Source organism: Pristiophorus japonicus, chromosome 2, assembly GCF_044704955.1.
Source record: "Pristiophorus japonicus isolate sPriJap1 chromosome 2, sPriJap1.hap1, whole genome shotgun sequence".
Lineage (NCBI taxonomy): Eukaryota > Metazoa > Chordata > Chondrichthyes > Pristiophoridae > Pristiophorus > Pristiophorus japonicus.
Genome location: NC_091978.1, coordinates 93,570,829 through 93,597,831, shown reverse-complemented (window position 1 = coordinate 93,597,831; position 27,003 = coordinate 93,570,829). Strand labels below are relative to the sequence as shown.

Here is a 27,003-nt window from a genome sequence, read left to right as displayed (position 1 = left end):
AGAACGTTAATAGAAGATTTGACAGAGCTGTTCAAAATCATGAATGGTTATGATGAAGTAAATTATGAGAAACTGTTTTTCGTGGCAGAAGAGTCAGGAACCATAGGACACAAATTAAAGGACCTGAGGCGATATGAGAAACATTTTTTACACAGCTGGTTGTGATCTAGAATGCACTGCCTGAAAGGGTGGAGGAAGCAGATTCAATCGTAACTTTCAAAAAAGAATTAGATAAATACTGGAAGGGAAAACAATTTCATGAGCGATGGGGAAAGAGTGGGGGAGTGGGACTAGTTGGATAACTCTACCAAAGAGCTGGCATAGGCACAATGAGTCAAATAGCCTCCATTATGTGTTGTATCATTCTATGATTCTATGAACTGAGGATGGCTGTAATGAATGCTGCAAATGGCTGCCTCCTGACTTGCACTGCCTATGTTTGTTGAGTGGGAGGAGGAACTGGCTGTAATGAGGCCGGCAGAAAAAATGGTATTGGAGGGTCCTAACTGCATCATCTGACCCTGATTAACATATATTCTTCAGATTTCTGGCTGCCTGGATTGAGGTACACCTGAAAATTAGAACGGTTGGGAATTTAGCAATAAGTCAGCACACATTTTAGTCTCACAAATACCCCATTGTGGGGAAATAGTGAAAGAAAAATTACCCGCCTTACCCACAAAATTCAACATCACTTGCATGGGGGGCCCAGATTAGCTCAAAATCAAAAACTTCCTTGCGACATCCAGTATATACTCAGATGGAACTAAATGTAGGGAATTCGTTAGGAGATAGGAGACAGAGTAGGGAGAATGGCATTCATACTCCAATTGGAAGGATGTGACAAATGGTGTTCCCCTGGGAACTGTAATGGGACTTTAGCTTTTCACTATATTTATCAATGACATAATTGAAGGAATAGCGAGCCATAATTCCAAGTTTGCTGATAACACTAAGTTAGGTGGCACATTAAGTAGTGCAGATGGGAGCAGAAAGTTGCAAAGGGACATTAATAGATTAAGCGAGTCGGCAAAACTGTGGCAGATGGACTTCAATGTGCCACATAGTGGGGGAAGAATTTAACACAGTCACAATCACTAAGGAGGTGGTACTCAGTAAGATAATGGGACTAAAGGCGGATAAATCCCCTGGACCTGATGGCTTGCATCGTAGGGTCTTAGGAGAAGTAGCAGCAGGGATTATGGATGCATTGGTTGTAATTTACCAAAATTTTCTGGATTTTGAGGAGGTCCCAGCAGTTTGGAAAACTGCAAATGTAATGCTCCTATTTAATAAAGGAGGCAGACAAAAAGCAGGAAACTATAGCCAAGTTAGCCTAACATCTGTCATTGGGAAAATGTTGGAGTCCATTATTAAAGAAGCAGTAGCAGGACATTTGGAAAAGCAAAATTCGGTAAGGCAGAGTCAGCATGGATTTATGAAGGGGAAGTCATTTTTGACAAATTTGCTGGAGTTCTTTGAGGATGTAACGAACAGGGTGGAAAAAGGGGAATCAGTTGATGTGGTGTATTTGGAGTTCCAGAAGGCATTTGACAAGGTGCCACATAAAAGATTACTGCACAAGATAAAAGTTCACGGGTTGGGGGTAATATATTAGCCTGGATAGAGGATTGGCTAACTAACAGAGAATAGAGAGTCGAGATAAATGGTTCATTCTCTGGTTGGTAACCAGTAACATAGAAACATAGAAACATAGAAAATAGGTGCAGGAGCAGGCCATTCAGCCCTTATAGCCTGCACCGCCATTCAACGAGTTCATGGCTGAACATGAAACTTCAGTACCCACTTCCTGCTTTCACGCCATACCCCTTGATCCCCCGAGTACTAAGGACTTCATCTAACTCCCTTTTGAATATATTTAGTGAATTGGCCTCAACTACTTCCTGTGGTAGAGAATTCCACAGGTTCACCACTCTCTGGGTGAAGAAGTTTCTCCTTATCTCGGTCCTAAATGGCTTACCCCTTATCCTTAGACTGTGACCCCTGCTTCTGGACTTCCCCAACATTGGGAACATTCTTCCTGCATCCAACCTGTCCAAACCCGTCAGAATTTTAAATGTTTCTATGAGGTCCCCTCTCACTCTTCTGAACTCCAGTGAATACAAGCCCCAGTTGATTCAGTCTTTCTTGATAGGTCAGTCCCACCATCCCGGGAATCAGTCTGGTGAATCTTCGCTGCACTCCCTCAACAGCAAGTATGTCCTTCCTCAAATTAGGAGACCAAAACTGTACACAATACTCCAGGTGTGGCCTCACCAAAGCCCTGTACAACTGTAGCAACACCTCCCTGCCCCTGTACTCAAATCCCCTCGCTATGAAGGCCAACATGCCATTTGCTTTCTTAACCGCCTGCTGTACCTGCATGCCAACCTTCAATGACTGATGTACCATGACACCCAGGTCTCGTTGCACCTTCCCTTTTCCTAATCTGTCACCATTCAGATAATAGTCTGTCTCTCTGTTTTTACCACCAAAGTGGATAACCTCACATTTATCCACATTATACTTCATCTGCCACGCATTTGCCCACTCACCTAACCTATCCAAGTCACTCTGTAGCCTCATAGCATCCTCCTCGCAGCTCACACTGCCACCCAACTTAGTGTCATCCGCAAATTTGGAGATACTACATTTAATCCCTTCGTCTAAATCATTAATGTATAATGTAAACAGCTGGGGCCCCAGCACAGAACCCTGCGGTACCCCACTAGTCACTGCCTGCCATTCCGAAAAGTACCCATTTACTCCTACTCTTTGCTTCCTGTCTGACAACCAGTTCTCAATCCACGTCAGCACACTACCCCCAATCCCATGTGCTTTAACTTTGCACATTAATCTCCTGTGTGGGACCTTGTCGAAAGCCTTCTGAAAGTCCAAATACACCACATCAACTGGTACTCCTTTGTCCACTTTATTGGAAACATCCTCAAAAAATTCCAGAAGATTTGTCAAGCATGATCTCCCTTTTACAAATCCATGCTGACTTGGACCTATCATGCCACCATTTTCCAAATGCGCTGCTATGACATCCTTAATAATTGATTCCATCATTTTACCCACTACTGAGGTCAGGCTGACCGGTCTATAATTCCCTGCTTTCTCTCTCCCTCCTTTTTTAAAAAGTGGGGTTACATTGGCTACCCTCCACTCGATAGGAACTGATCCAGAGTCAATGGAATGTTGGAAAATGACTGTCAATGCATCCGCTATTTCCAAGGCCACCTCCTTAAGTACTCTGGGATGCAGTCCATCAGGCCCTGGGGATTTATCGGCCTTCAATCCCATCAATTTCCCCAACACAATTTCCCGACTAATAAAGATTTCCCTCAGTTCCTCCTCTTTAATAGACCCTCTGACCACTTTTATATCCGGAAGGTTGTTTGTGTCCTCCTTAGTGAATACTGAACCAAAGTACTTGTTCAATTGGTCTGCCATTTCTTTGTTCCCCGTTATGACTTCCCCTGATTCTGACTGCAGGGGACCTACGTTTGTTTTTACTAACCTCTTTCTCTTTACATACCTATAGAAACTTTTGCAATCCGCCTTAATGTTCCCTGCAAGCTTCTTCTCGTACTCCATTTTCCCTGCCCTAATCAAACCCTTTGTCCTCCTCTGCTGAGTTCTAAATTTCTCCCAGTCCTCAGGTTCGCTGCTATTTCTGGCCAATTTGTATGCCACTTCCTTGGCTTTAATACTATCCCTGATTTCCCTAGATAGCCACGGTTGAGCCACCTTCCCTTTTTTATTTTTACGCCAGACAGGAATGTACAATTGTTGTAATTCATCCATGCGTTCTCTAAATGTCTGCCATTGCCCATCCACAGTCAACCCCTTAAGTATCATTAGCCAATCTATCTTAGCTAATTCATGCCTCATACCTTCAAAGTTACCCTTCTTTAAGTTCTGGACCATGGTCTCTGAATTAACTGTTTCATTCTCCATCCTAATGCAGAATTCCACCATATTATGGTCACTCTTCCCCAAGGGGCCTCGCACAATGAGATTGCTAATTAATCCTCTCTCATTACACAACACCCAGTCTAAGATGGCCTCCCCCCTAGTTGGTTCCTCGACATATTGGTCTAGAAAACCATCCCTTATGCATTCCAGGAAATCCTCCTCCACCGTATTGCTTCCAGTTTGGCTAGCCCAATCTATGTGCATATTAAAGTCACCCATTATAACTGCTGCACCTTTATTGCATGCACTCCTAATTTCCTGTTTGATGCCCTCCCCAACATCACTACTACTGTTTGGAGGTCTGTACACAACTCCCACTAACGATTTTTGCCCTTTAGTGTTCTGCAGCTCCACCCATATAGATTCCACATCATCCAAGCTAATGTCTTTCCTAACTATTGCATTAATCTCCTCTTTAACCAGTAATGCTACCCCACCTCCTTTTCCTTTTATTCTATCCTTCCTGAATGTTGAATACCCCTGGATGTTGAGTTCCCAGCCCTGATCATCCTGGAGCCACGTCTCCGTAATCCCAATCACATCATATTTGTTAACATCTATTTGCACAATTAATTCATCCACCTTATTGCGGATACTCCTTGCATTAAGACACAAAGCCTTCAGGCTTGTTTTTTTAACACCCTTTGTCCTTTTAGAATTTTGCTGTACAGTGGCCCTTTTTGTTCTTTGCCTTGGGTTTCTCTGCCCTCCACTTTTCCTCATCTCCTTTCTGTCTTTTGCTTTTGCTTCCTTTTTGTCTCCCTCTGTCTCCCTGTATAGGTTCCCATCCCCCTGCAATATTAGTTTAACTCCTCCCCAACAGCACTAGCAAACACTCCCCCTAGGACATTGGTTCCGGACCTGCCCAGGTGCAGACCGTCCGGTTTGTACTGGTCCCACCTCCCCCAGAACCGGTTCCAATGCCCCAAGAATTTGAATCCCTCCCTGCTGCACCACTGCTCAAGCCATGTATTCATCTGCGCTATCCTGCGATTCCTACTCTGACTAGCACGTGGCACTGGTAGCAATCCCGAGATTACTACTTTTGAGGTCCTACTTTTTAATTTAGCTCCTAGTTCCTTAAATTCTTTTCGTAGGACCTCATCCCTTTTTTTACCTATGTCGTTGGTACCAATGTGCACCACGACAACTGGCTGTTCTCCCTCCCATTTCAGAATGTCCTGCACCCGCTCCGAGACATCCTTGACCCTTGCACCAGGGAGGCAACATACCATCCTGGAGTCTCGGTTGCGTCCGCAGAAACGCCTATCTATTCCCCTCACCATCGAATCCCCTATCACTATCGCGCTCCCACTCTTTTTCCTGCCCTCCTTTGCAGCAGAGCCACCTACGGTGCCATGAACTTGGCTGCTGATGCCCTCCCCTGATGAATCATCCTCCCCAACAGTACTCAAAGCAGTGTATCTGTTTTGCAGGGGGATGACCACAGGGGACTCCTGCACTATCTTTCTTGCACTGCTCTTCCTGTTGGTCTTCCATTCCCTATCTGGCTGTGGACCCTTCTCCTGCGGTAAGACCAACTCACTACACGTGATACTCACGTCATTCTCAGCATCGTGGATGCTCCAGAGTGAATCCACCTTCAGCTCCAATTCTGCAACGCGGACCGTCAAGAGCTCGAGGCGGATACACTTCCCACACACGTAGTCGTCAGGGACACCGGAAGTGTCCCCGAGTTCCCACATGGTACAGGAAGAGCATATCACATGACTGAGCTCTCCTGCCATGTCTTAACCTTAGATACCCTTAAATTGGTAATAACAATGTTATAGTTCACTTACTGATATAAAAAATAAAAGAAAAGCTACTCACCCAACACCAGCCAATCACTTACCCCATTGGCTGTTACGTCACTTTTTGATTACTTTCTACTTCTATTTTGCTTTCTCTCCCGCTGTAGCTGCACCGGTATGCTTTTGACAGGTCGCTCCCCTCTCACCAACTGCCGCTGGCTGGATCTCCCGCTGGGCTTTTGACAGGTCGCTCCCCTCTCACCAACTGCCGCTGGCTCGATCTCCCGCTGGGCTTTTGACAGGTCGCTCCCCTCTCACCAACTGCCGCTGGCTAGATCTCCCGCTGGGCTTTTGACAGGTCGCTCCACACTCACCAACTGCCGATGGCTCGATCTCCCGCTGGGTTTTTGACAGGTCGCTCCCCTCTCACCAACTGCCGCTGGCTCGATCTCCCGCTGGGCTTTTGACAGGTCGCTCCCCTCTCACCAACTGCCGCTGGCTCGATCTCCCGCTGGGCTTTTGACAGGTCGCTCCCCTCTCACCAACTGCCGCTGGCTCGATCTCCCGCTGGGCTTTTGACAGGTCGCTCCCCTCTCACCAACTGCCGCTGGCTCGATCTCCCGCTGGGCTTTTGACAGGTCGCTCCCCTCTCACCAACTGCCGCTGGCTGGATCTCCCGCTGGGCTTTTGACAGGTCGCTCCCCTCTCACCAACTGCCGCTGGCTCGATCTCCCGCTGGGCTTTTGACAGGTCGCTCCCCTCTCACCAACTGCCGCTGGCTCGATCTCCCGCTGGGCTTTTGACAGGTCGCTCCCCTCTCACCAACTGCCGCTGGCTCGATCTCCCGCTGGGCTTTTGACAGGTCGCTCCCCTCTCACCAACTGCCGCTGGCTGGATCTCCCGCTGGGCTTTTGACAGGTCGCTCCCCTCTCACCAACTCTGTTCTAGTTCTAGTCTCCCCCACTATCAGTGGAAACATCCTCTCTGCATTCGCCTTGTCAAGCCCCCTCATAAACTTATACATTTCGATAAGACCACCTCTCATTCTTCTGAATTCCAATGAGTAGAGGCCCAACCTACTCAACCTTTCCTCATAAGTCAACCCCCTCAGCCCCAGAATCAACCTGATGAACCTTCTCTGAACTGCCTCCAAAGCAAATATATCCTTTTGTAAATATGGAAACCAAAACTGCACGCAGTATTCCAGGTGTGCCCTCACCAATATCTTATATAGCTGTAGCAAGACTTCCCTCTTTTATACTCCATCCCCTTTGCAATAAAGGCCAAGATGCCATTGGCCTTCCTGATCACTTGCTGTACCTGCATACTATCCTTTTGTGTTTCATGCACAAGTACCCCCAGGTCCCGCTGTACTGCGGCACTTTGCGATCTTTTGCCATTTAAATAATAACTTGCTCTTTGATTTTTTTCTGCCAAAGTGCATGACCTCACACTTTCCAACATTATACTCCATCTGCCAAATTTTTGCCCACTCACTTAGCCTGTCTATGTCCTTTTGCAGATTTTTTGTGTCCTCCTCACGCATTGCTTTTCCTCCCATCTTTGTATCATCAACAAACTTGACTACGTTACACTCAGTCCCTTCTTCCAAGTCGTTAATATAGATTGTAAATAGTTGGGATCCCAGCACTGATCCCTGCGGCACCCCACTAGTTACATTCTTAAACGATAAGGGGATAAGGGATTATGGGGAGTGGGCGGGAAAGTGGAGCTGAGTCCATGATCAGATCAGCCATGATCTTATTGAATGGCAGAGCAGGCTCAAGGGGCCGTATGGCCTACTCCTGTTTCTATTTCCTATGTTCTTATGTAAGGTGCGGAGATGTGAGATCATCCACGTTGGTCCTAAGAAAGAAAGGTCAGAGTATTTTCTAAGTGGTGAGAAGCTAGGAAGTGTGGAGGAGCAGAGAGATTTATAGGTCCATGTATAGAAATGACTAAAGTCAAGTGGACAAGTACAAAAAATAATTTAAAAGCCCAATAGAATATCAGCTTTTATCTCAAGGGAGCTGGAATACAAAGGGGTAGAACTTATGTTACAGTTGTATATATCTTTGGTTTGACCGCATCTGGAGCACTGCATTCAGTTCTGTACACCGCACCTCAGGACAGATATATTGGCATTGGAGCGCGTGCAGCACAGATTCTCCAGAATGATACAAGGGCTAAAAGTGTTCAATATGAGGACAGGTTGGATAGACTAGACTTGTATTCCCTTGAGTGTAGAAGATTAAGAGGTGATTTTTTTGTGGTGTTTAAGATAATTAAGGGATCTGGAATGCACTGCCTGAAAGGGTGGTGGAAACAGATTCAATAATAACTTTCAAAAGAGAATTGGTTAAATACTTGAAGGGAAAAAATGTATAGGGCTATGGGGAAGGAGCAGGAGAGTGGGATTAATTGGACAGCTCTACCAAACAGCACGCTGGGCCGAATGGCCTCCTTCGGTGCTGTATCATTCTATGATTCAATGATAGTGAAGTACAGGACCAGAACAGTCCACTGCAGTCCATCTGGTTGGTCAGAAAATGTAAAAATACTGCACTATACTCCATCTTTCATGCACTTCAATAATTTAATTCACCCAAAAACTTTGCATTGAATGAGTTCCTTTAAGGGTTCCTGCTCCTTTAATACTTTGAAAAATCTAAATGGGCCTTCTTCTATGAATAAAGGAAAATATACTTCTAAGAGGTAATTTTCTGACTTTGTACTCTCAGAGGGCAAGGCTGCCTCCCACATGGGAGTGGTAAATCTATAATTACACCTTTAATCTCTAACTTTTAAGCACATCTGGAGATCAAAGCACATCCTTACAACATCTCTGTAGTCAATGAACTTGTGGCTTCATGTTCTATCTCATCATGTCCTCCAGGCCACTCATATATAGAAGACAGTAATTTTGTTACTGACCCCTGTTTGAAAATATAATGAATTCAACCTCCTTTATTTTGGAATTTTTTACTGAGAAAGTATTCATGCCACAGTGATAACTATCTCTTCCCCTGCAGCTCCCCCTCCTTGCCTTTCCAGTACTATTCAGGTTGTTGGGATGTACACTACAATATCATCAGCATGAAGTATTGTGACGTGAAAGTCTGAATAGTTCAGTCTAGAAAAGCCTTTGATAACTTTTTGGATGTGTATTCTAATTGTGTCCGTTTATTAGCTGCACCCAGACAGATTAGGCAGACAGAGTTGGAGACCATATTTAATGAAGGATTGCTGTGACTAGTAACATCTACCTACAGTAACACATGTACTGACCTGGTTTGGAGACATGGGCCCCTACTTCCTATAGACATAGTCGATTATATGACGCCTACGTTAATAAAGGAAGAAGAAAGGCAGAGAAAGCTTATGAAGTGGTGCTGATAAATGGCAATGGGAAACCCGCGTCTTTTGTGCTGCCCTTGTGCTGCACTCTGCCCTCAAATTACAGAACCCTGCCTCAGGCTGTCACACTTTGACCTCAGTCAGTAACACTGCGTTCCATTGCAGTTTACCCTCCACCATTAACACTGGAGTGTGGTATCCACTGGGGAGATGAAATGATAACGCTAATTCCAAGTCAGTCTATTTGAAAAACTGATTCTTTGGAAGGTCAGGAGGAAGGATTTTGGAAGGATATTTCTGTTTATTCTTTCTGCTATTTTAGCTTAAAAAGAAAACTTATGAAATAAGTTGTGACAACTAAACTAAAGTTCAAGGAGTGCTATATGTTTAAAATACACCTTTATCATCAACTTGATATATATTTTTATATATATGTATTACTTCTTAAAATATGCCTTGATATTTATTTTTAAAACGTCACAGTTCTTACCTCAGCAGAGACCTGGCATGTCACCTGCTTGATGACATCACTGTCGGGGAGGACCTCTTAGTATTCTGGAGCAGCTTTATTCATTCATTCAAACCAGCCTTGAGGCCCATGCAGAGCCACCTGGGCCCAGGGAAATACAACTAGTTGGCAACCCTGTATTCATTATCGTGGGAAATGTGACGTTTAACAAAATGCCAAGGCACATTTTCACCAACATATTTTCTTCAAAGTACAAATGAGAGCAGCACTTTGAGCAAAAAGTGCTCTTTCCTTAAACTGTACGTCCTCTTTAAATAAAAGAATAATTCTTTGAATACATTTGTTAATAAAAAGAAAATGAAATGTTTTGTTTTAGTTCCCTCCTCCAGGCTCCATTCCCAAATGGCACGTCCTACCTGAACAAGTAAAATGCCAGCAGCAATGCACATCCCAACAATGAACCGACTACAATGCCTGTGACTGCAGACTCTCCAAGCCCACCTACGCAGAACAAGACAAGTGGTTACTGTTCACATCAAGTATTTATTCAGATAAAACAATGCTGCTATTCAGAAAATGCATTTCTCTAATAACTAATTTTTGTTAATATATAAATAAGTAAAATTTTTTTCATGATTACTGATTTTTGTTGATCCATTTCAAATTTTGTTGTACTCCAATCTGAATTCAAAATGCTGCTCTGCAATGAGCACATCGCCTGAACTCAATGCAAGTTAAAAATATCACTGCAGAATGATTCCAGTTTGTCTGAGGTTGTATATTACCAGTGATGCGGCATGTTAGATTACGATTCTGGTTTGAGAAAGAATGCATTTCAAAATACATTCCCCAAATCATTCTGAAATGGGAGAAAATGTTTAATGTTTAATGAAAAATTACATGATTTACAGGTGGTAGCATGGTCCTTAGAAAAACCACAGCTAGGTTCATCTGGAGGTGGTATTCCATTTGCCCAGGGAAGTCTCACATTTGGCCGAAGTTCAAAGGTTCCATTCAGGCCATAGTAGTCAGCAATTACCTATAAACACAGAAACTCAGAAACGTTAAGGATTTGTGTAATTAAAATTCCTTTCACCCCACTGTGCTATAGGCTACATTTGCATGGCGCTCTTCACCACATCTATGGTCTCTTATAATATATTTTATTTATTTATTCTCTCTGCTTACTCAACTTCATTGTTTGGAATTTAGTTTAAAAACAATTAAGCAATTTTTCAGTCCAACAAACAACCACAAAAATGAGGTAAGTGTTTTTGATTGGTTTCTGAAAGATAAATGTTTGAATTAGTATCTGCAGGTAGAATCATAGAAATTTACACAAATGTAGACCATTTGGCACATCATCAGAGATACAAAGCGACATATGTAGTGTAGTGGCTTTGGCAATGGACTAGCAACCCAAGGTAAATAAAAGATAGTAATCGCTTAGAAACATAGAAACATATCTACTACATATGTGATGCTTCAATGCTAGGTGTTTGCCCAAAAAGTCAACAGTTGGCAACTATGATTATATCATATTTACTATAATATGTACCAGGAAATGGAAAATTAAATCCATCCAATAGCAAGCAATGAGTATTATTGCAAAGTACTCTGTGATTTTGGAACTATGTGACTTGACCTTGTTACCCAACAGGTGAAAAGAGTGGGCCACATAATGGCTTTTGCAATGCATTAATCTTATGTACAATAACACAATCTACAAACTCTCTGGCCACCATAGAAATCCTGGGAGTGAAATTGCCCTATGCCTTGTTTGGAGGCAGTAACCTTCCGGTGCAGGGACATTTATCGGCCAGTCCAGAAGTTCCATCCCTGAAGTGGAAATCGACCCTTCCGCCCCTCAACGGAAGGTATTGGAGGTGCTCTGCATTCGTGGAGTTCCGCTCCCGGGGCGGTAGACTCCGGAGCCCAGTGCACCGCTGGCAACGTTAGAGCTACGCAGAAGTTCCATGTAGCACTGATGCGGCAGAACGCCCCTTCCCTGCAATTAAAGGAGGGCCGCTGCGCGCTCTGCAGTCCCTTTAGCGGCTGCCACTGGGCTACCAGAGACGCCATCAACCGGGCCAACAGCCTGGCACCCATAACAGAGTGCGGGACTGCAGGATGATGGCCCAGTCGAGATGAGGGCCGTCATTGTCGGACCAAGAAAAGAGCCGACAGAAAAATATGGTGGCCCACGGCGCAAATGGCCTTCCCTTTAAGGGGCACCCCGGCGGCAGATATCCTCCAGTTTTGCCACCCGCGATGCTGGTGGTGACATCAGCCAGCGCCATTCTCACTGCCCGTGGGGCAATTTGCCCTGCGGGGCACAAAGGGGTCAGCGTGGACAAACCCTGCACAAACCTCCAGGGCAATTTCATTGGAGGCGCTATCGACCCCCTTCCTCTGGGCAATAACCTCGTTGTGCCCCATTAGCGCCCTCCGGAGGCACTAATGGGGCTATAAAAAAGGGCAATTTTGCCCCCCTATTTCTGATGACAACATTTAAAGAAAATATACAAATACCCATTGTCTGAGTTAAATGCATGTTATTAACCCATCATCCAAATTAACACATAAATCTTATACCCAAAATACTGTTGGTAAGCTTCAAAAATAGGAGAGCAGTAAATAACATTTCCAACAATATTTATTTTCAACAATATTTCCTTGCAATTATTTAAGTAAAATATTATGCAAATTTAAACAATCAACTGAATATTCCAATGAGCAAGAATTTAGATTTGTATGGCATCAGTAGTGGAGACGATATACAGCAATTTTCTTTTACAGCTAATCCATTCATATGCAAATATTTATCATCATTTTTGATACGCATCACACAAATGGTACAGAAAAGTAACTACTTTAGTTACCTCTTGCCTGCCTGTTCCAGGATCCGTCATTGCTATCACAGAGAAATCTCCATATCTGTCCCCATTGGCATCAATTGATACCTGGCCTGCTATGCCTGATAAATGGAATGCACCAAATGATTAAGTCAATTCACTAAAAAGATTCTTCAATTCCAAATGAAACAAGAGATGATTCAACAGATTTATGAAGAAATATACAACAGGAAATCCCTTTCGTCTTCCATCATTTTTATTGGCATTCGTGAAGAAATTGTCATTCTTTTTCTAATGTCTGTGTTCTTTCCGGATACCGCATTTATTTCTAATTTAACGAATGGAAATCTAGATAATTCCAGCTATTAGAATGAATAACTATTTTTAACAATAATTAACATTAGAGGTATTAAAACTATTTTGCCATTGTTTTTTTTTTAGGTATTGGGATTCTGAATAGAAGCCAATTCAAACAGAGATTTCTCTGAAATATGTTTGAACAGACAGAAAAAATTCCACCACACTCCCTCCGGTGCACTGTGATGTGTTTCTCAAAAACAGGCCATGAACTGTGTCCCTTCCAAAGTTCAATTGTTGAAGAGTTCACCAAAAACTGGAAAGGACAACTCAACAATCTGCTTACTCCCAGGTAGCCAGATCACTTGGACGGTATCACTTATGCTGAGGTATGCCTAAATCACAATAATCCACTGTCATGGCATATCAATATCACATTAGCTCCATAGAACTTCACCAGCCTTCACTGTGAGAAGGATCTGGTCCACAGACAGCCACATAGGAACATTAGGAACAGGCATTGGCAATGTTCCCTGAAGTTTTTTTGTTGGGCTGCCCATTCAAAATTCCGCGCATGCGTGTTTTTTTCAATTTAAAAGCTTGCTCACGGGCTGCACGGGACCCTAGAGCGCTGCTTGCCCGTGCAGCTTAAAGGGAATATTGGGTGTATGCCATTCACCCCTTAAGAACTTCAATTAGATCATGGCTGATCAGCATCTCAACTCCATTTACTTGCCTTCGCTCCATGTCGCTTCATACCCTTACCTAACAAAAATCTATCTCACTCTTGAAAGCTCCAATTATCCCAGCATCCGCAGCCTTTTGGGGGAAAGAGCTCCAGAATTCTACTACCCTTTTTGTGAAAAAATGCTTCCTGATTTTGCTCCTGAATGGCCTGAATGGATCTAATTTTAAAATCATGTCCCCTTGTTCTTGGTTCCCTACCACAGGAAAAAGTTTTGCTGTTTTTGCCTTTTTGAATCCTTTTAATATTTTAAGCACCTTGATCAGATCTGATATACTCAAGGGACTACAAGCCAAGTTTATGTAACCTGTCCTCATAATTTATCCCTCTAAGCCCCAATATCATTCTGATGAATCTGTACTACAGTTTAGAATTTTTTGCTGATATTTCATCTGATAAGGTGTCTAAGAACATAAGAAATAGGAACAGGAGTAGGTTGCTTTGTTAAACATGAACCAGCCTTATTGACCTGCTTAAATGTTCCCATTTTAGGAAAGAAAGAACATAAATATATAAGCAATAATTCTGACTCAGTGATTGTGCTGCTTTGATCTTACATCAATTAAATTTAAAATCATGTGTCAAATTAATTCAAATATAATCTCTTACCCACTTTTATGCCCCAACAGTTTTCTTGCAAAGTCTATCATTTGTGCACAGATATGCTTAAGTCCCAAAATTCTTCCTTGTCATTGTTGACTTATATGGTTATGTTTGTTGGTATCTTGAGTTTATTACAGTATAAATGATTGTACTAATGTTTTATGGTGTATCATTTCTCAAAACACGGTTAAATAATGACAAGTGAAAAACCAATGGGATGATTTCCTGTGTGCTGCATGCAGTGAATTTCTAACCTGTTTCTAAAGATGAGACACACAAAGGAAATCATTCCCCAGGTTGCCAAGGAGTGTTACACAAAAAAAACACAAATCAATCACTAAAACTTTGAGTTATTCAGCTCTTCTGTCGCACCCAATGACTACTGAAAGGTCTAAAGACCTGGAACAGAATGAAACTTGACAATAAGGAGGTAATCTTAACTTTGGCAGCTAATGTAAATTGGGCATCACCCCGTCATTTCTCAATTAACGATTGATGCAATTAACATAGTCAATTGAAGTGAATGCATCATTATTAGTTACCATCTTGTATTCTGATAGGCTGAACATTTTCTTAAATCTTCAGTTGTGCACAATTTTTTTACTTTCATCATATTGTGGGGCTATGAGCTCAGTACTGTGGTTTGAGATATATTATTAGTGCAATTGGTATTTTAAGCATTTTCAGTTGTTATCTGTTTCCATATCTTTTGATACACATGCCTGGGAAAGGCTGAATGAGCACCAAAAATGCATAATGGGAAATGAAAATCTCAACAGATTTGAATTGGCCTGATTTAATTTGGATTAAGAATTTAGACTGAAACTCATTGGGCTGTTGTCATTTCCCACCTGCTTGGAGCGGAGGCGGAGTGGGGGGGTAGGGGGCGGGGGGGTGGGTGGCAGTCGATCGCGGGAAACTCGGAGTTCTGGGTTTCCCCGTATGCCCGCAGGTCAACCTGAGTGACAGGTTGGCTTCCAGTCAGGCAGGGAACATTGACCAGGATGCCGCAGGACCAGGTAGGTGCAGGATCCTGGAGAGGAGGGGGGTGGGGGGGGGTTCAATCCCCGGGGGATGGGTCCGATCCCCAACACTGGGGTAAGGAGAGATCGATCCTGGGGGATGGGGGATCAGACCCCCAACATTGGGGTAAGGTGAAATCTATCCCGGGGGATGGGAGATCTGACCCCCAACATTGGGGTAAGGTGAGATCGATCCCGGGGGATGGGGGATCTGACCCCCAACATTGGGGTAAGGTGAGATCGATCCCGGGGGATGGGGAATCAGATCCCCAACATTGGGGTAAGGTGAGATCGATCCCGGGGGACGGGGGATCCGACCCCCAACCCCGGGGTAAGGTGAAATCTATCCTGGGGGAACGGAGGGATCCAATCCCCAACACTGGGGTAAGGTAAGATCGATCCCGGGGGGATGGGGAGATCCGATCCCCAACCCCGGGGTAAGGTGAGATCGATCCTGGAGGGATGGGGGATCAGACCCCCAACATTGGGATAAGGTGAGATCGATCCTGGGAGGACGGGGGATCCGATCCCCAACACCGGGATAAGGTGAGATCGATCCTGGGGGATGGGGGGATCCGATCCCCAACACTGGGACAGGGTGAGATTGATCCTCTGGGGACGGGGTATCCGATCCCCAATCTCGGGGTAAGGTGAGATTGATCCCAGGGGATGGGGTGGATCCGATCCCCAACCCCAGAGTGTGAGACCAAACCCGGCGGTGGGCGGAGGGTGGGATCCAATCCTCAATCCCGGGGTTTGAGGTTGATCCCGGGGGGGTGCGGGCTGTTGGTGGGTGAGCTTAGGGGGCTGGGAGGAAGCACTCCTGCTCCTCCCGACTCACAAGGATTGCTCTCCGAGGCTGCACTCACCTCGCTGTAACTACCGGGAATCTAGAGCCCCAGGATCTCCGGCCGCCTGCAGTTAAACCTGCAAAGTAGGTTAAAGCAGAGCTTGAGGCCTCATTATCATATTTAAAGTAACAACCCACTTCCTGGCAGCGGGTTGACTGCTTGCCCCCCAGTCCCGCTTGGGTAAAAGGTGAAAGTGGGCGGGTTGGAGTCGGGTTTTAGATTTTTCAAACTTTAACTTCCCCATGCTCTACCCCACCTCCAACCCAACCGTTTTTTCATGAGAAAATTCCCCCCATTATTACTGAACTGTATTCAACCTGTTTTAATTCTCTAATTTCTATCAGAGTTCACTCTTAGTACATTTGCATTAATTTACATAGCTCACTCTTTGTCAGATTATGAAGTGGTTTTTACTAATGCTTGTATTCGGAGATCTTTTGTTTTTATAAAGAGAATGAGTTGGCTTTGGAATCATGTCACGTGGTATGTTGAGGTGGAAGTAAGTCCTAATCATTGTATATTTATTTCATTACCTTCAAAGGTTGTATTCCACATCTTCTGTAGAATTTTTGATCCATTGGTTTTGCTGTATCCTCGCTTCAGAACTTCTTGAAGTGCTTTTGCATAAAGAACAATGGCATCATGGAACCCCTCAACAAACATGTTTACCTGCAGAAGACATAACCAGTTTGAGCAAATAGAATAGTGGAAAATAAATGTAGGCTTTACAAGACAGAATAAAACAATCATTTATAAATAAAAATTCAGAGCTCCATCCTATCTTCTGAACCGTTTTAAAGGTGTATTTGTTATGTTACTGTTGTCCAGGAATATGTTTGAACAAAATATTATACTTCAAAAGTTACACTTGTTACATTTGCCAGTTTTTGAATTTGAATTTTTCTTGCAGTGTTTAATAGCCAAGAATTTGATGTGAATTCACATGCCATAGTGAAGTTAGATGCCAGTCAGCAGTTTCTAATACTAGAATCCTTTTATGAATATAATGGAATCAATTTTCATTTCCTTTGCCCCCCCCTGCCCCATGTCAGTTTCCAGTGTGAAATGGGTGGTGTGCCTGCAACACATGTCCAAAGATGGAGGCCCGAGGCTTGGTGGAATTAGGGACGGACCTCATCTACATAATTCTAGTGAACTATGGTTGCCAATCAAGCGTCATGATTCAGCTTGCCATTCTGGGCTTTCACAAAATTGTCCATCGTGAACACCAAACCAGTCTGCAGCTAGGCCCTTGTGTAGGGGAGGGGAGTGGTGAGGGCGAAGGGGCGTGGGGTGAGCATGGGCTGGCAGCGACTGGCTGTATTACTGTGGAGTCAGAAGGAGCATACCTGATCTTTGGCGGAGACCTGAGGTCGCTTAAAGGACCGCTGATTGCGGCCGCTGTCGACCCGGAAAAAGGGAGGGGAGCATGTGTGACCCAGTTTTTGTCGAATTTTGGAAAAGGGTCCTAAAACAGGTGTTAGGCCATGATTATCACATTCAAAATGGGAACCCCAATTTGGCAATCGGCGCACTTCCCAGTGGACAGGGGAGGGGTGTAATTTACAGGAGGTTGCACCATGAAATTGTCCCCCCAACTCCTATTTTTTGCGCAGATATCAGGTATGATGAGGGCCAATTTCTCCCCCCAAATATGTATTATTATAATTTAATACATAGGGGAGTGTTTACATCTTGATAATCATTTTCTAATGGGAGTAAAGGAGTTTCCTTGAGAAAAGCTGCCTGCAGCTAAGCTGGACCTGTTAGCCTGATCTGTCCCTTTATGATCACAAAGTCTACTCCCTGTAAGGAATTCCCCTAAATAGACACATCCTGACAGATAGCCGAAAAGTTATCAGGAGCAGGCAGGGAAGTGGAGTTGAGGCCAAGATCAGATCAGCCATGATCTGATTGAATGGCGGAGCAGGCTCGAGGGGCCAAATTGCCTACCCCTGCTTCTATTTCTTATGTTCTTACGTAAATATAAATAGATTGCTGCAGAATTGACGTTCCAATTGTAACTATTAAAGGGATATAAAAATAATCAAAATAATATGGCTAGGACAGAATATTCAGTCCAATTGTCCCACCCCTCATGAATAATGCATAATTTGCATTATGATGACAATTCAAAATGATTTCATCGCATGATCAAGGTGAATAATCACAGGTAAAACTTGCAAGAAGATTCTCCTATCACATGGTAGGAGATATAGAGGCTCCAGGAATGATTCTCAGCTGGGTAACCTCGAAGGGCATTTTACCTAACCCATCCAATGGGAAACTGACGCGATCAGATTGCCCGCCCATCTTAAATGCAATCCGATTTTATTTTCCATGGTCTTTAATGACTTACATAAGACAGCGATTGACATTTTAAGGAAGAACTGCGTGCCATGCAGGCTCCGACTAGTTTCATCGGCAATAAAGCTGAAGTGACCCTCAACAGGCAAGTTTTAATTATTTTTGTGGCTTCAGGAGGAGCAGGAGAGTACCTTCAGGTCCCACAAATGTAAGCTGGGCCATTGCCCATCCCTGCAATCACGACTCCACTCTCCTCTGGACTTACCTAGTTGCCGGCACAGCAATCTCCAACCTACCCACTATTGCGTAGGCCTGGATCCAGCACATTGCATCAAGGGATGCCCATTTGGCGCCCACAGCTCATGGGATTGATTTAAATGAGGACCAGGCTTCAAAAAGGCTCCGGCCTCTTTGTTGTGACACAGGGCAGGCTGCTGCTCACTCTGTCGGTCCGCTGCCCAAATGTTAGAATCGACCTTGGTCTCCAGTGCCAAAGGTTAAACTGTGTGACCCTCTTTTTATAAATAGAGTTAAGTTGCCTCAACAAATTAGAACATTGTAACCACTCTGACTTTTTATCCCTTTTAACAGCTTGAATTATATATTAGGATCATGAAAATTGGATATATGAGTCTAAGAGCCAAACTTAACCCTGCACCCTTGGCAGAAACCAGGCAGGTGGACTCACCTTCCATTGTCCCTCACCGAGATCCCGCAGGTTCTGATTTTAATCTACTCTTCAAGCAGGTGAGACAGACACCCGCTGGAAACTGTCGGTGTCCTTTTTTAAATATGTAGATCAAGCTCCAGTGATGTCATCAGGGCTCGACTGTTGTTTTAACCAGCAGGTCATGCCAGCAAGAAGCAGAGTCGGGGCCAGAAGAGGCCCAAAGAGACATCTTTTGACTTTTTTGGACTTTCCTTTTAGGGCCAGGAGGAGCAGGAATTCTCTGGACCCCACAAGGAAAGCTTAGGCCTCCCGTGCCGCAGGTTTCCCTCCTTACCCTGATCGCAAGGCACTACCAAACGCTCTCCCTGCGATGTACCTGAGTCCTGGAGACTGTTCCTTCAATCCCCAACGATGGCCTCCTGCCCCCAGACATTTTGCTCCCACCTGGCAGCTGCTTTCGGGTGGCAGACTGACTGGATTATACAGATGAGACCCGGGAGTTAAAGTGGGAAAGTGACATGATCAGATTGGTCGCCCATTTAACACTAAATTGAAGTTAATGGAAATCAATATTGCGCGTCGTGTAAAAGAAACGGGCGATCTGATCACTTTCTCACCAGGAAAGTTAAAATTACCCCAAAATCTCCTGGGCCTCACGCTGCCAACATCAGGAAGGTTTGCCACCGACCTCGACCCCACCTGAATGATTGTCGCCTCAAATTAAAATAGTTTCTGAATTTTAACTGTAGAATAGAAATTTTGATCTTCCCCTTTAAATGGATTAATGACTGTATTAAATTAAAACAAAGTGACATTAGATATGAGAATGTCAAGAATTTCTATAAGAACAGCACTGATAATTTCCTGCCTGATGCCTCATAATAGTGCATTTTATAAACAGCTATGATCTATGATTAGGATCAGTTTGTAAAGTTTAATATATGTCATTATAATGATACACATTATCCTATCATCTATTCCTAAAATATAAACTATCTTTTAATGTATTAGGTTGCTTGAATGAGATCCATAACTTTGTCTTTCTCAGTCTTTTAAACAATTATTGTACACAGGATTTTATAAAATATGACCATCAGAGGACTCCATGCTTTGAAAATTTTCTTTCAAGCATCAAAGCTCTTTTATACACCCTTGGGACCGAAATTGCCACTTTCCGAAAGGTTCGTTAGTGCCTCCAGGAGGTGCTAACGGGATGATAAGGACTTTCCGCGGGTAATTATGCCTCTGATACCGCCCCTCAGCTTTTTTTGATTCAAAGTCCCCAATTCTGGGACATTTAGCTGCCCATCTTGCTGGGCACTAAATTTTCGTTTAATTCAAATTGTGCGCCCCAAACTGAGCACCGGGCAATCTCGCTCCCCCTGTTTATTCAGATCTCAAAGGGAGTATTTGATTCATTTCTAATTCACATAGTGTAATCGGATGAGGCAGCTATGAATCACAGAATGAGTTAAGACAAAATATGAGAGCAGGCAAATGAAATTTAACACAGAAGTGCTACAGATAGGAAGAAAAATAGGCAACGTGTACTCCTTGAATGGTGTTGAAATAGCTGGGGATGCAGCTGAAAGAGACTAGTGGGCTCAATGCTAAACATGCCCGAACAGTCAATGGGATGCTGAATTACCTAGTGAAAACAATAGAACACAAGTCAGAGGATGTAGTGATCAGTCTTTGTAGTGCTCTGATCAGACTGCACCTTCAATACTGCGTTCAGCTTGGGTCACCAAGAAACAAGGGAGAAAAGGTACAAAAGGTAATCAAAAAGGCGAATGGAATGTTTGTCTTTATGTCAAGGGGTGATGAATACAAAGGTGAGGAATGATGCTTCAGTTGCACAGAGCCTTGATCAGACCCCATCTGGAGCACTGCATTCAGTTTTGGGCACTCGATCTCAGGAAATATATACTGGCCTTGGAAGGGGTACAGCACAGATTCACCAGAATCACACCTTAAAGGGTTAAATTATGAGGCTAGCTTGTATATTTGGCTTGTATTCCCTTGAGCTTACAAAGTTAAAGTCTAATTTTAGGTCTTTAAACTGATAAAGGGATTAGATATAGAGAAACAATTTCCTCTGGTGAGGAGTCCAGAACAAGAAACAGAATCTTAAAATAGGAGCTCGGCTATTTAGGAGTGAAATCAGGAAGGAATGTTTCACATCAAGGGTAATGGAAATCTGGAATTTGCTCCCTCAAAAGGCTGTGGACGCTGTGTTAATTGAAATTTTCAAGACGAGATCGATAGATTTTTGTTGGGTATCAAGGGACATGGAAGAAAGGAGTTGAGGTACAGATCAGCCATAATCTAAATGAATGACAGAACAGATTCAAGAGGCTGAATGGCCTTCTCATAAGAACATAAGTATGTAAGAAAAAGAAGCTCAAAGAACATGAGTACGTAAGAAATAGAAGCAGGAGTAGGCCATTTGGCCCCTCGAGCCTGTTCTGCCATTCAATAAGATCATGGCTAGTCTGATCTTGGCCTAACCTCCACTTTATGCCTGCTCCCCATAACCCTTGACTCCCCTATCGTTCAACAATCATTGTCCTGTCCCTATGATCCTATTCCAGCCCTGGAAGCTTTTCGGAGAAGAGTCACAAGGCTGACCCCTAGTGTCAGGGGTCTGAGTTATGAGGAAAGACCAGCAAGGCTCATGCTTTTCAGTCTGGAAAGGAGGTGCCTGAGCGATTACCTTATAGAGGTATATGTGACTGTTAAGGGTATAGATAAGTTAACCCAAAATATTATTTTAAATTAAACTGTGGGAGTAGAACAAGGGGCAAAGGTTCGTACTAGTAAAACACAAAAACCCTGGAATAATTTAACAAACAATTGTATAATACAATAGGGGGGGGAGGAATTTATGATCTCACCGGATTGCTGAAATAAAATGGTATGAATGGCCATTCCCCTCCATAATTATCTTCTGATCTTGTGATGTATATCTCAAGGGGAGTAGAGAAAAACAGTCTTGACCTGCTAGAAGGGTTCCTTCTTTCATTTAATTATGGAATTCCATTGCCAGTTTTCATGGAAAAGCTTGTGAACTAAACTAAACTGAACTGGCCCATGCTCTCAGATAGAGCATATATGGAGACAAAAGATCTTACAGAAGGGAAGCTAAGGAGGAAGCAAGGTACTTTTTAGCTTTGATGAAAGTGAATTCAGCCATCTATTGCTAAAATAAATGAGTTAAATGAAAAATAAATCAGTTGACAATAGGGCACATGTCAGTAGCAGTGGTACTTGAATGATATCTACCCCTAAACCACCAGGCAAACACTAGAGAGAATAAGCAACATGTTGAAAAGATACCACAGAGCTTAGTCTGAAAATACAGAGCAACAAAGAATCCAAGAATTGTTTTAATGGGTTTGAGGTAGGTTTTTTTTTTAAAATTGGTGAAGTCAGGCTGTCTTCCAATATTTTTATAATAATATAGCCTGAGAAAATCTATTCTGTTTTATGAAGTTAAAGTCTCTCATTCTTGGAAATTGATTGAATATTTTTAATTCCCTGGCTGCTTGTAATGCCAATTCTAATCACAAATCGCATAGGAGAATGGCCAGCATAGAAGCCACTATACAATAAGTCTGGGTCTTAGCAATTATGTCTAATGTCCACAAAAACATTGTGCACATTCCTTTGACATTGTCTCCACATTCGTGCAATTTTCATGCCAAATTCAAACCTGAGACCTCGGCAGTATTATTTAACAGAGGAAAATACATAACTTTTAATTTTTACTGCTTTCTACACTATTGTGTTTTGCTTTCGCATGCGTCTATCAAATAAAAAGAAAAATGTGAATGTGTGTAATGGCATAACATAGTCTTGTGCAAATTCTGCCCTTCTCCTCTTAGTTCCCCCTCAACATCCCATTCTCTTCAGCTAAGGACTATTCTATGGCTTCGATACCAATGCTGTTTCTTACCAGCTAACAGGAGACTTGAGATGGTGCAGGTGGATATTTAGTTCCTCCCTTTGAGGCCTAATTAATATCTGATTCAGCTACTTGGCTAGTAATTGAAAGTTAACTTCCCAACTTCGGCCCAAAACAGGCAAAAGTCGGACCTCATTTGAATTTGATCGGCGAGCAGTGGGCGCAAAACAGGCACTGGCTGCAGCTCTGCGGTTTCTGAGCTGTCTGTCAGGAGAGCCTGTTGGGAGGTGAGTGGATGCCTTGGTGGGTGAGCTGGGGAGGGGGAGGGGTGAGAATGGGCTGGCAGGAGGCCAGAAGGTGCTTCTCCTGTCCCCACAATGTCTTTAAAAAAAAGCTTACCTTTACCTGAGCAGCTTTAAGGACAACTAATTAGGCCGTTCATCGCACACTAGCATGCCGACTAACATCCACCCATTTGTACATTAAAATTGCAATCTATTTTCTCTTTTTTTTCATAACTGGGCAAAAAATGACCAGTACTTACTGTGACAGTAAATACATATAGTGCTGTTGCTAAAATTATAGAATGCTAACCATTGACTTTACACTGAAACATCTGTTATAAATTTTTTCCAGTTCTGACAAAGGGTCATCAACCTGAAACATTAAATCTGTTTCTGTCTCCATGTATGCTGCCTGACCTGTTGAGTATTTCCAGTATTTTCTGTTTTTATCTCAGATTTCCAGCTTCCGCAAAATGTTTTTTTGTATGAGCATTATAAGAATGGAATTTTAATATGTCTTGTTTCTTACCAACTTGCTTTGGATAAGCCACTTTCCAAATTTGGTGAACTGGGAATAATGAATTCCTGACTTAGCAGAAATATGTACACAGCAACAAATCTGAGAAACTTCTGTTGTTATTTCATACTGTTTTGAAATAGTTAAAACAGATAGGGGAGGTGAAATTGCCCCTTTTTATAGCCCCATTAGCATGACTGGGGGCAAGACACTTTTCGCCCAGGGGAGGGGGGGGCGCTATCACCACCCAGGAACATGCTCGGGAGTTTGCGGAGGCGCTGCCATGGTCGTTCTGCACCCTGCATTTAGCGCGCTGGGACGCTGCGCAATTGACGATGACATCATCGCCGTGCGCAGTGACCCCTCAGCACCCAGCGCCGACCCCTTAACTTCAAATTCAGTTGGTGAGTGAGAAAGTTGGATCTCAAACAAGTGCCCGAAGTCTAAATAAAGGAAACTACAAAGGTATGAAGGCAGAGTTGGCTAAAGTGTACTGGGAAAATAGATCAAAGTGTGAGATAGTTGATGAGCAGTGGCAGACATTTAAGGAAATATTTCATAATTCACAACAAAAATATATCCCAATGAGAAGGAAGACTGTAAGAGAAGGGATAACCACCCGTGGCTAACTAAGGAAATAAGGGATGGTATCAAATTGAAAACAAGGGCATACAATGTGGCCAAGACTAGTGGGAGGTGAGAGGATTTGGAAACTTTTAAAAGCCAGCAAAGAACTAAAAAAAAGAGGGAAAATTGATTATGAAAGTAAACTAGCACAAAATATAAAAACAGATTGTAAGAGTTTCAGGAACATATAAAGGAAAAGAGTGGCTAAAGTAAATGTTGGTCCCCTGGAGGATGAGACTGGGAAATTAATAATGGGGAATAGCGAAATGACAGTCTTTGAACAAATATTTTCTATTGGTGTTCATGGTAGAAGACACTAAAAACTTCCCAATAGAGGATAATCAAGGGGCTATAGGGAAGAAGGAACTCAATACAATAACTATCACTAATGAAGTAGTACTCGGTAAAATAATGGGACTAATAGCGGACATGTCCCCTGGACCCGATGGCTTGCATCCTAGGGTCTTAAAAAAAGTGGCTGCAGAGATAGTGAATGCATTGGTTGTAATCTACCAAAACTCCCTGCATTCTGGGGAGGTCCCAGTGGATTTGAAAACCACAAATGTAACGCCCCTATTTAAAAAAGGGGGGGCAGACAGAAAGCAGGAACCTATAGACCAGTTAGCCTAACATCTGTCATTGGAAAAATGCTGGAGTTCATTATTAAGGAAGCAGTAGCAGGGCATTTGGAAAAGCATAATTCAATCAAGCAGAGTCAGCATGGTTTTATGAAAGGGAAATCATTTTGACAAATTTGCTGGAGTTCTTCGAGGATGTAACGAGCAGGGCGGATAATGGGGGAACAAGTGGATGTGGTGTATTAGGATTTCCAGAAGGCATTCAATACTGCACAAGATAAAAGTTCACGGGGTTGGGGGTAATATATTAGCATGGATAGAGGATTGACTAATTAACAGAAAAGAGAGCCGGGATAAATGCGTCATTTTCCAGTTGGCAAACAGTAACTGCCAAGAAATTCAGGGCCTAAGGATCTTCAAGACCAATGGTGGATCCTAGATGGGAGTCAGATGCAGGAGATAATGGAAATGGAAATTTTGAGAGACTGCAGTCAACACCTAACAGAGCCTGGGGCAGGTAGAACCAGAAATGACCCATGACATCAGAAGGAACAGGGAAAGCTCAGAATATCAACCACCACAGTCTCTTTGATACCCTGTAACCTAGACACAGGGATGAAAAGAGGGTGATAAAGGGGGCCAATTGGGCAAAAGTTAACTATTTTCTGAGCTGATGGTGTTCAATAAACCACTTTCCAGCACTGCTTTTCCTGCACTTTCTCCTATCGTGGGCATCCAATATGCACTGTTGCTGGCCCAGGTGCCCACCCAACATATGCCCTGGCTCCATATACGCCAGCATCATCAGGAGCAGAGGTCAGTGGTGCCTGCTCCTCCACACGTTTGCCAGCAGATATCCATGGACGAATCGAGAGTTACATCACTCGCATACAACATTACATCTGGAAAGTCTAGCCAAATACAAACCTGCTTCAACCATAAGTTTTTGCTTGTCAGAAATACATCTTCATAAATATATTGCAAAATGGATACGTTAACACTTTATAGACAAATCCTAATTTCATTCCACCCAAAATTTTCACGAGGTTCTCCCAATCTCACGCCATAGCTTCATCGGATGCTCTGAGGAAACTCTGGAGAAAAGGTGTCAATTTCCAATTTTAACAGCTTACGCCATCTTCCACCAGAGAGCCCCTGCAGAAATTAATGGCAATTGTTTTTAAACATCATACTCATTCAGCATCTGGATGTTTCATGTGGCTTCTTTGTATTAATTAACCTGTAGATAAATGTGACCAAATGTTGGCATTGTTTTTCGTATATTGGAAGGGACAGAGGAGCATGGTAAGCATGCCATGTATTTGGCAATGATCAATATAACATGACTAGAGGCTAGCTGTTAAACCCCAACACCTTAACCAAAATGCAGCATGTATATGGGTGCTGGTTTGGGAATTTAAATGACTCAAATCTGCATAAGAACTTGCATTTTATTTCTATGAACACAAGACAAATATGTTGGAGCAAAGGCTGAGCAACCACCTCTCTATTTCCAATCCTTTTTCTGCTTTCTTGCTGCATCTGGTCCTTTGTAGCCTATTGCAGCACTTCCCATTCCTGATGAGTAACTCTTTATACCAAAGTTGTGCATTAATAAGAATTAGGAGCAGGAGAACCCCATTCGGCCCCTCGTGCCTGCTACGCCATTCAATAGGTTCATGGCTGATCTTCTACCTCAACTCCACTTTCCTGCACTGTCCCCATATCCCTTGATTCCCTTAATATTCAAAAATCTAATCAATCTCTGTCTTGAATATACTCAAAGACTAAACCTCCACATCCGCTGGGGTAGAGAATTCCAAAGAGTCACCACCCTCTGAGTGAAGAAGTTTCTCCTCAACTCAGTCCTAAATGGCTGACCCCTTATTCTGAGACTGTGACCCCTGAGGAAACATCCTCCCTACATCTACCCTGTCAAGCCCTGTAAGAATTGTCTATGTTTCAATGCGATCACCTCTCATTCTTCTAAACTCTAGAGAATAATAGGCCTTGTCTATTCAATCTCTCCTATTAGGTCAATCCCCCCAATCCCAGGAATCAGCCTGGTGAACCTTCGTTGCATTCCTTCCATGGCAAGTATATCCTTCCTTAGATAAGGAGACCAAAACTGTAAACATTACTCCAGATGTGGTCTCACCAGGGCCCTATATAATTGCAA

The 27,003-nt window shown here is 43.2% G+C and overlaps 1 protein-coding gene across 3 annotated transcripts in view; it reads right to left on the bottom strand.

Annotated features, from left to right (window-relative positions):
• npr3 (natriuretic peptide receptor 3) overlaps positions 1 to 27,003 on the bottom strand; it is a 92,350-nt gene that overhangs the window by 8,574 nt on the left and 56,773 nt on the right. For 2 of the 3 annotated variants that reach the window (XM_070868406.1, XM_070868408.1), the window contains exons 4-7: positions 16,468 to 16,603; positions 12,444 to 12,538; positions 10,462 to 10,600; positions 9,978 to 10,062 (exon numbers count right to left, since the gene is read on the bottom strand). In XM_070868406.1, the coding sequence (XP_070724507.1) occupies positions 9,978 to 10,062; positions 10,462 to 10,600; positions 12,444 to 12,538; positions 16,468 to 16,603 (455 nt within the window). The remainder of the gene's footprint in view (positions 1 to 9,977; positions 10,063 to 10,461; positions 10,601 to 12,443; positions 12,539 to 16,467; positions 16,604 to 27,003) is intronic. The other variant, XM_070868407.1, reaches the window with a different exon arrangement.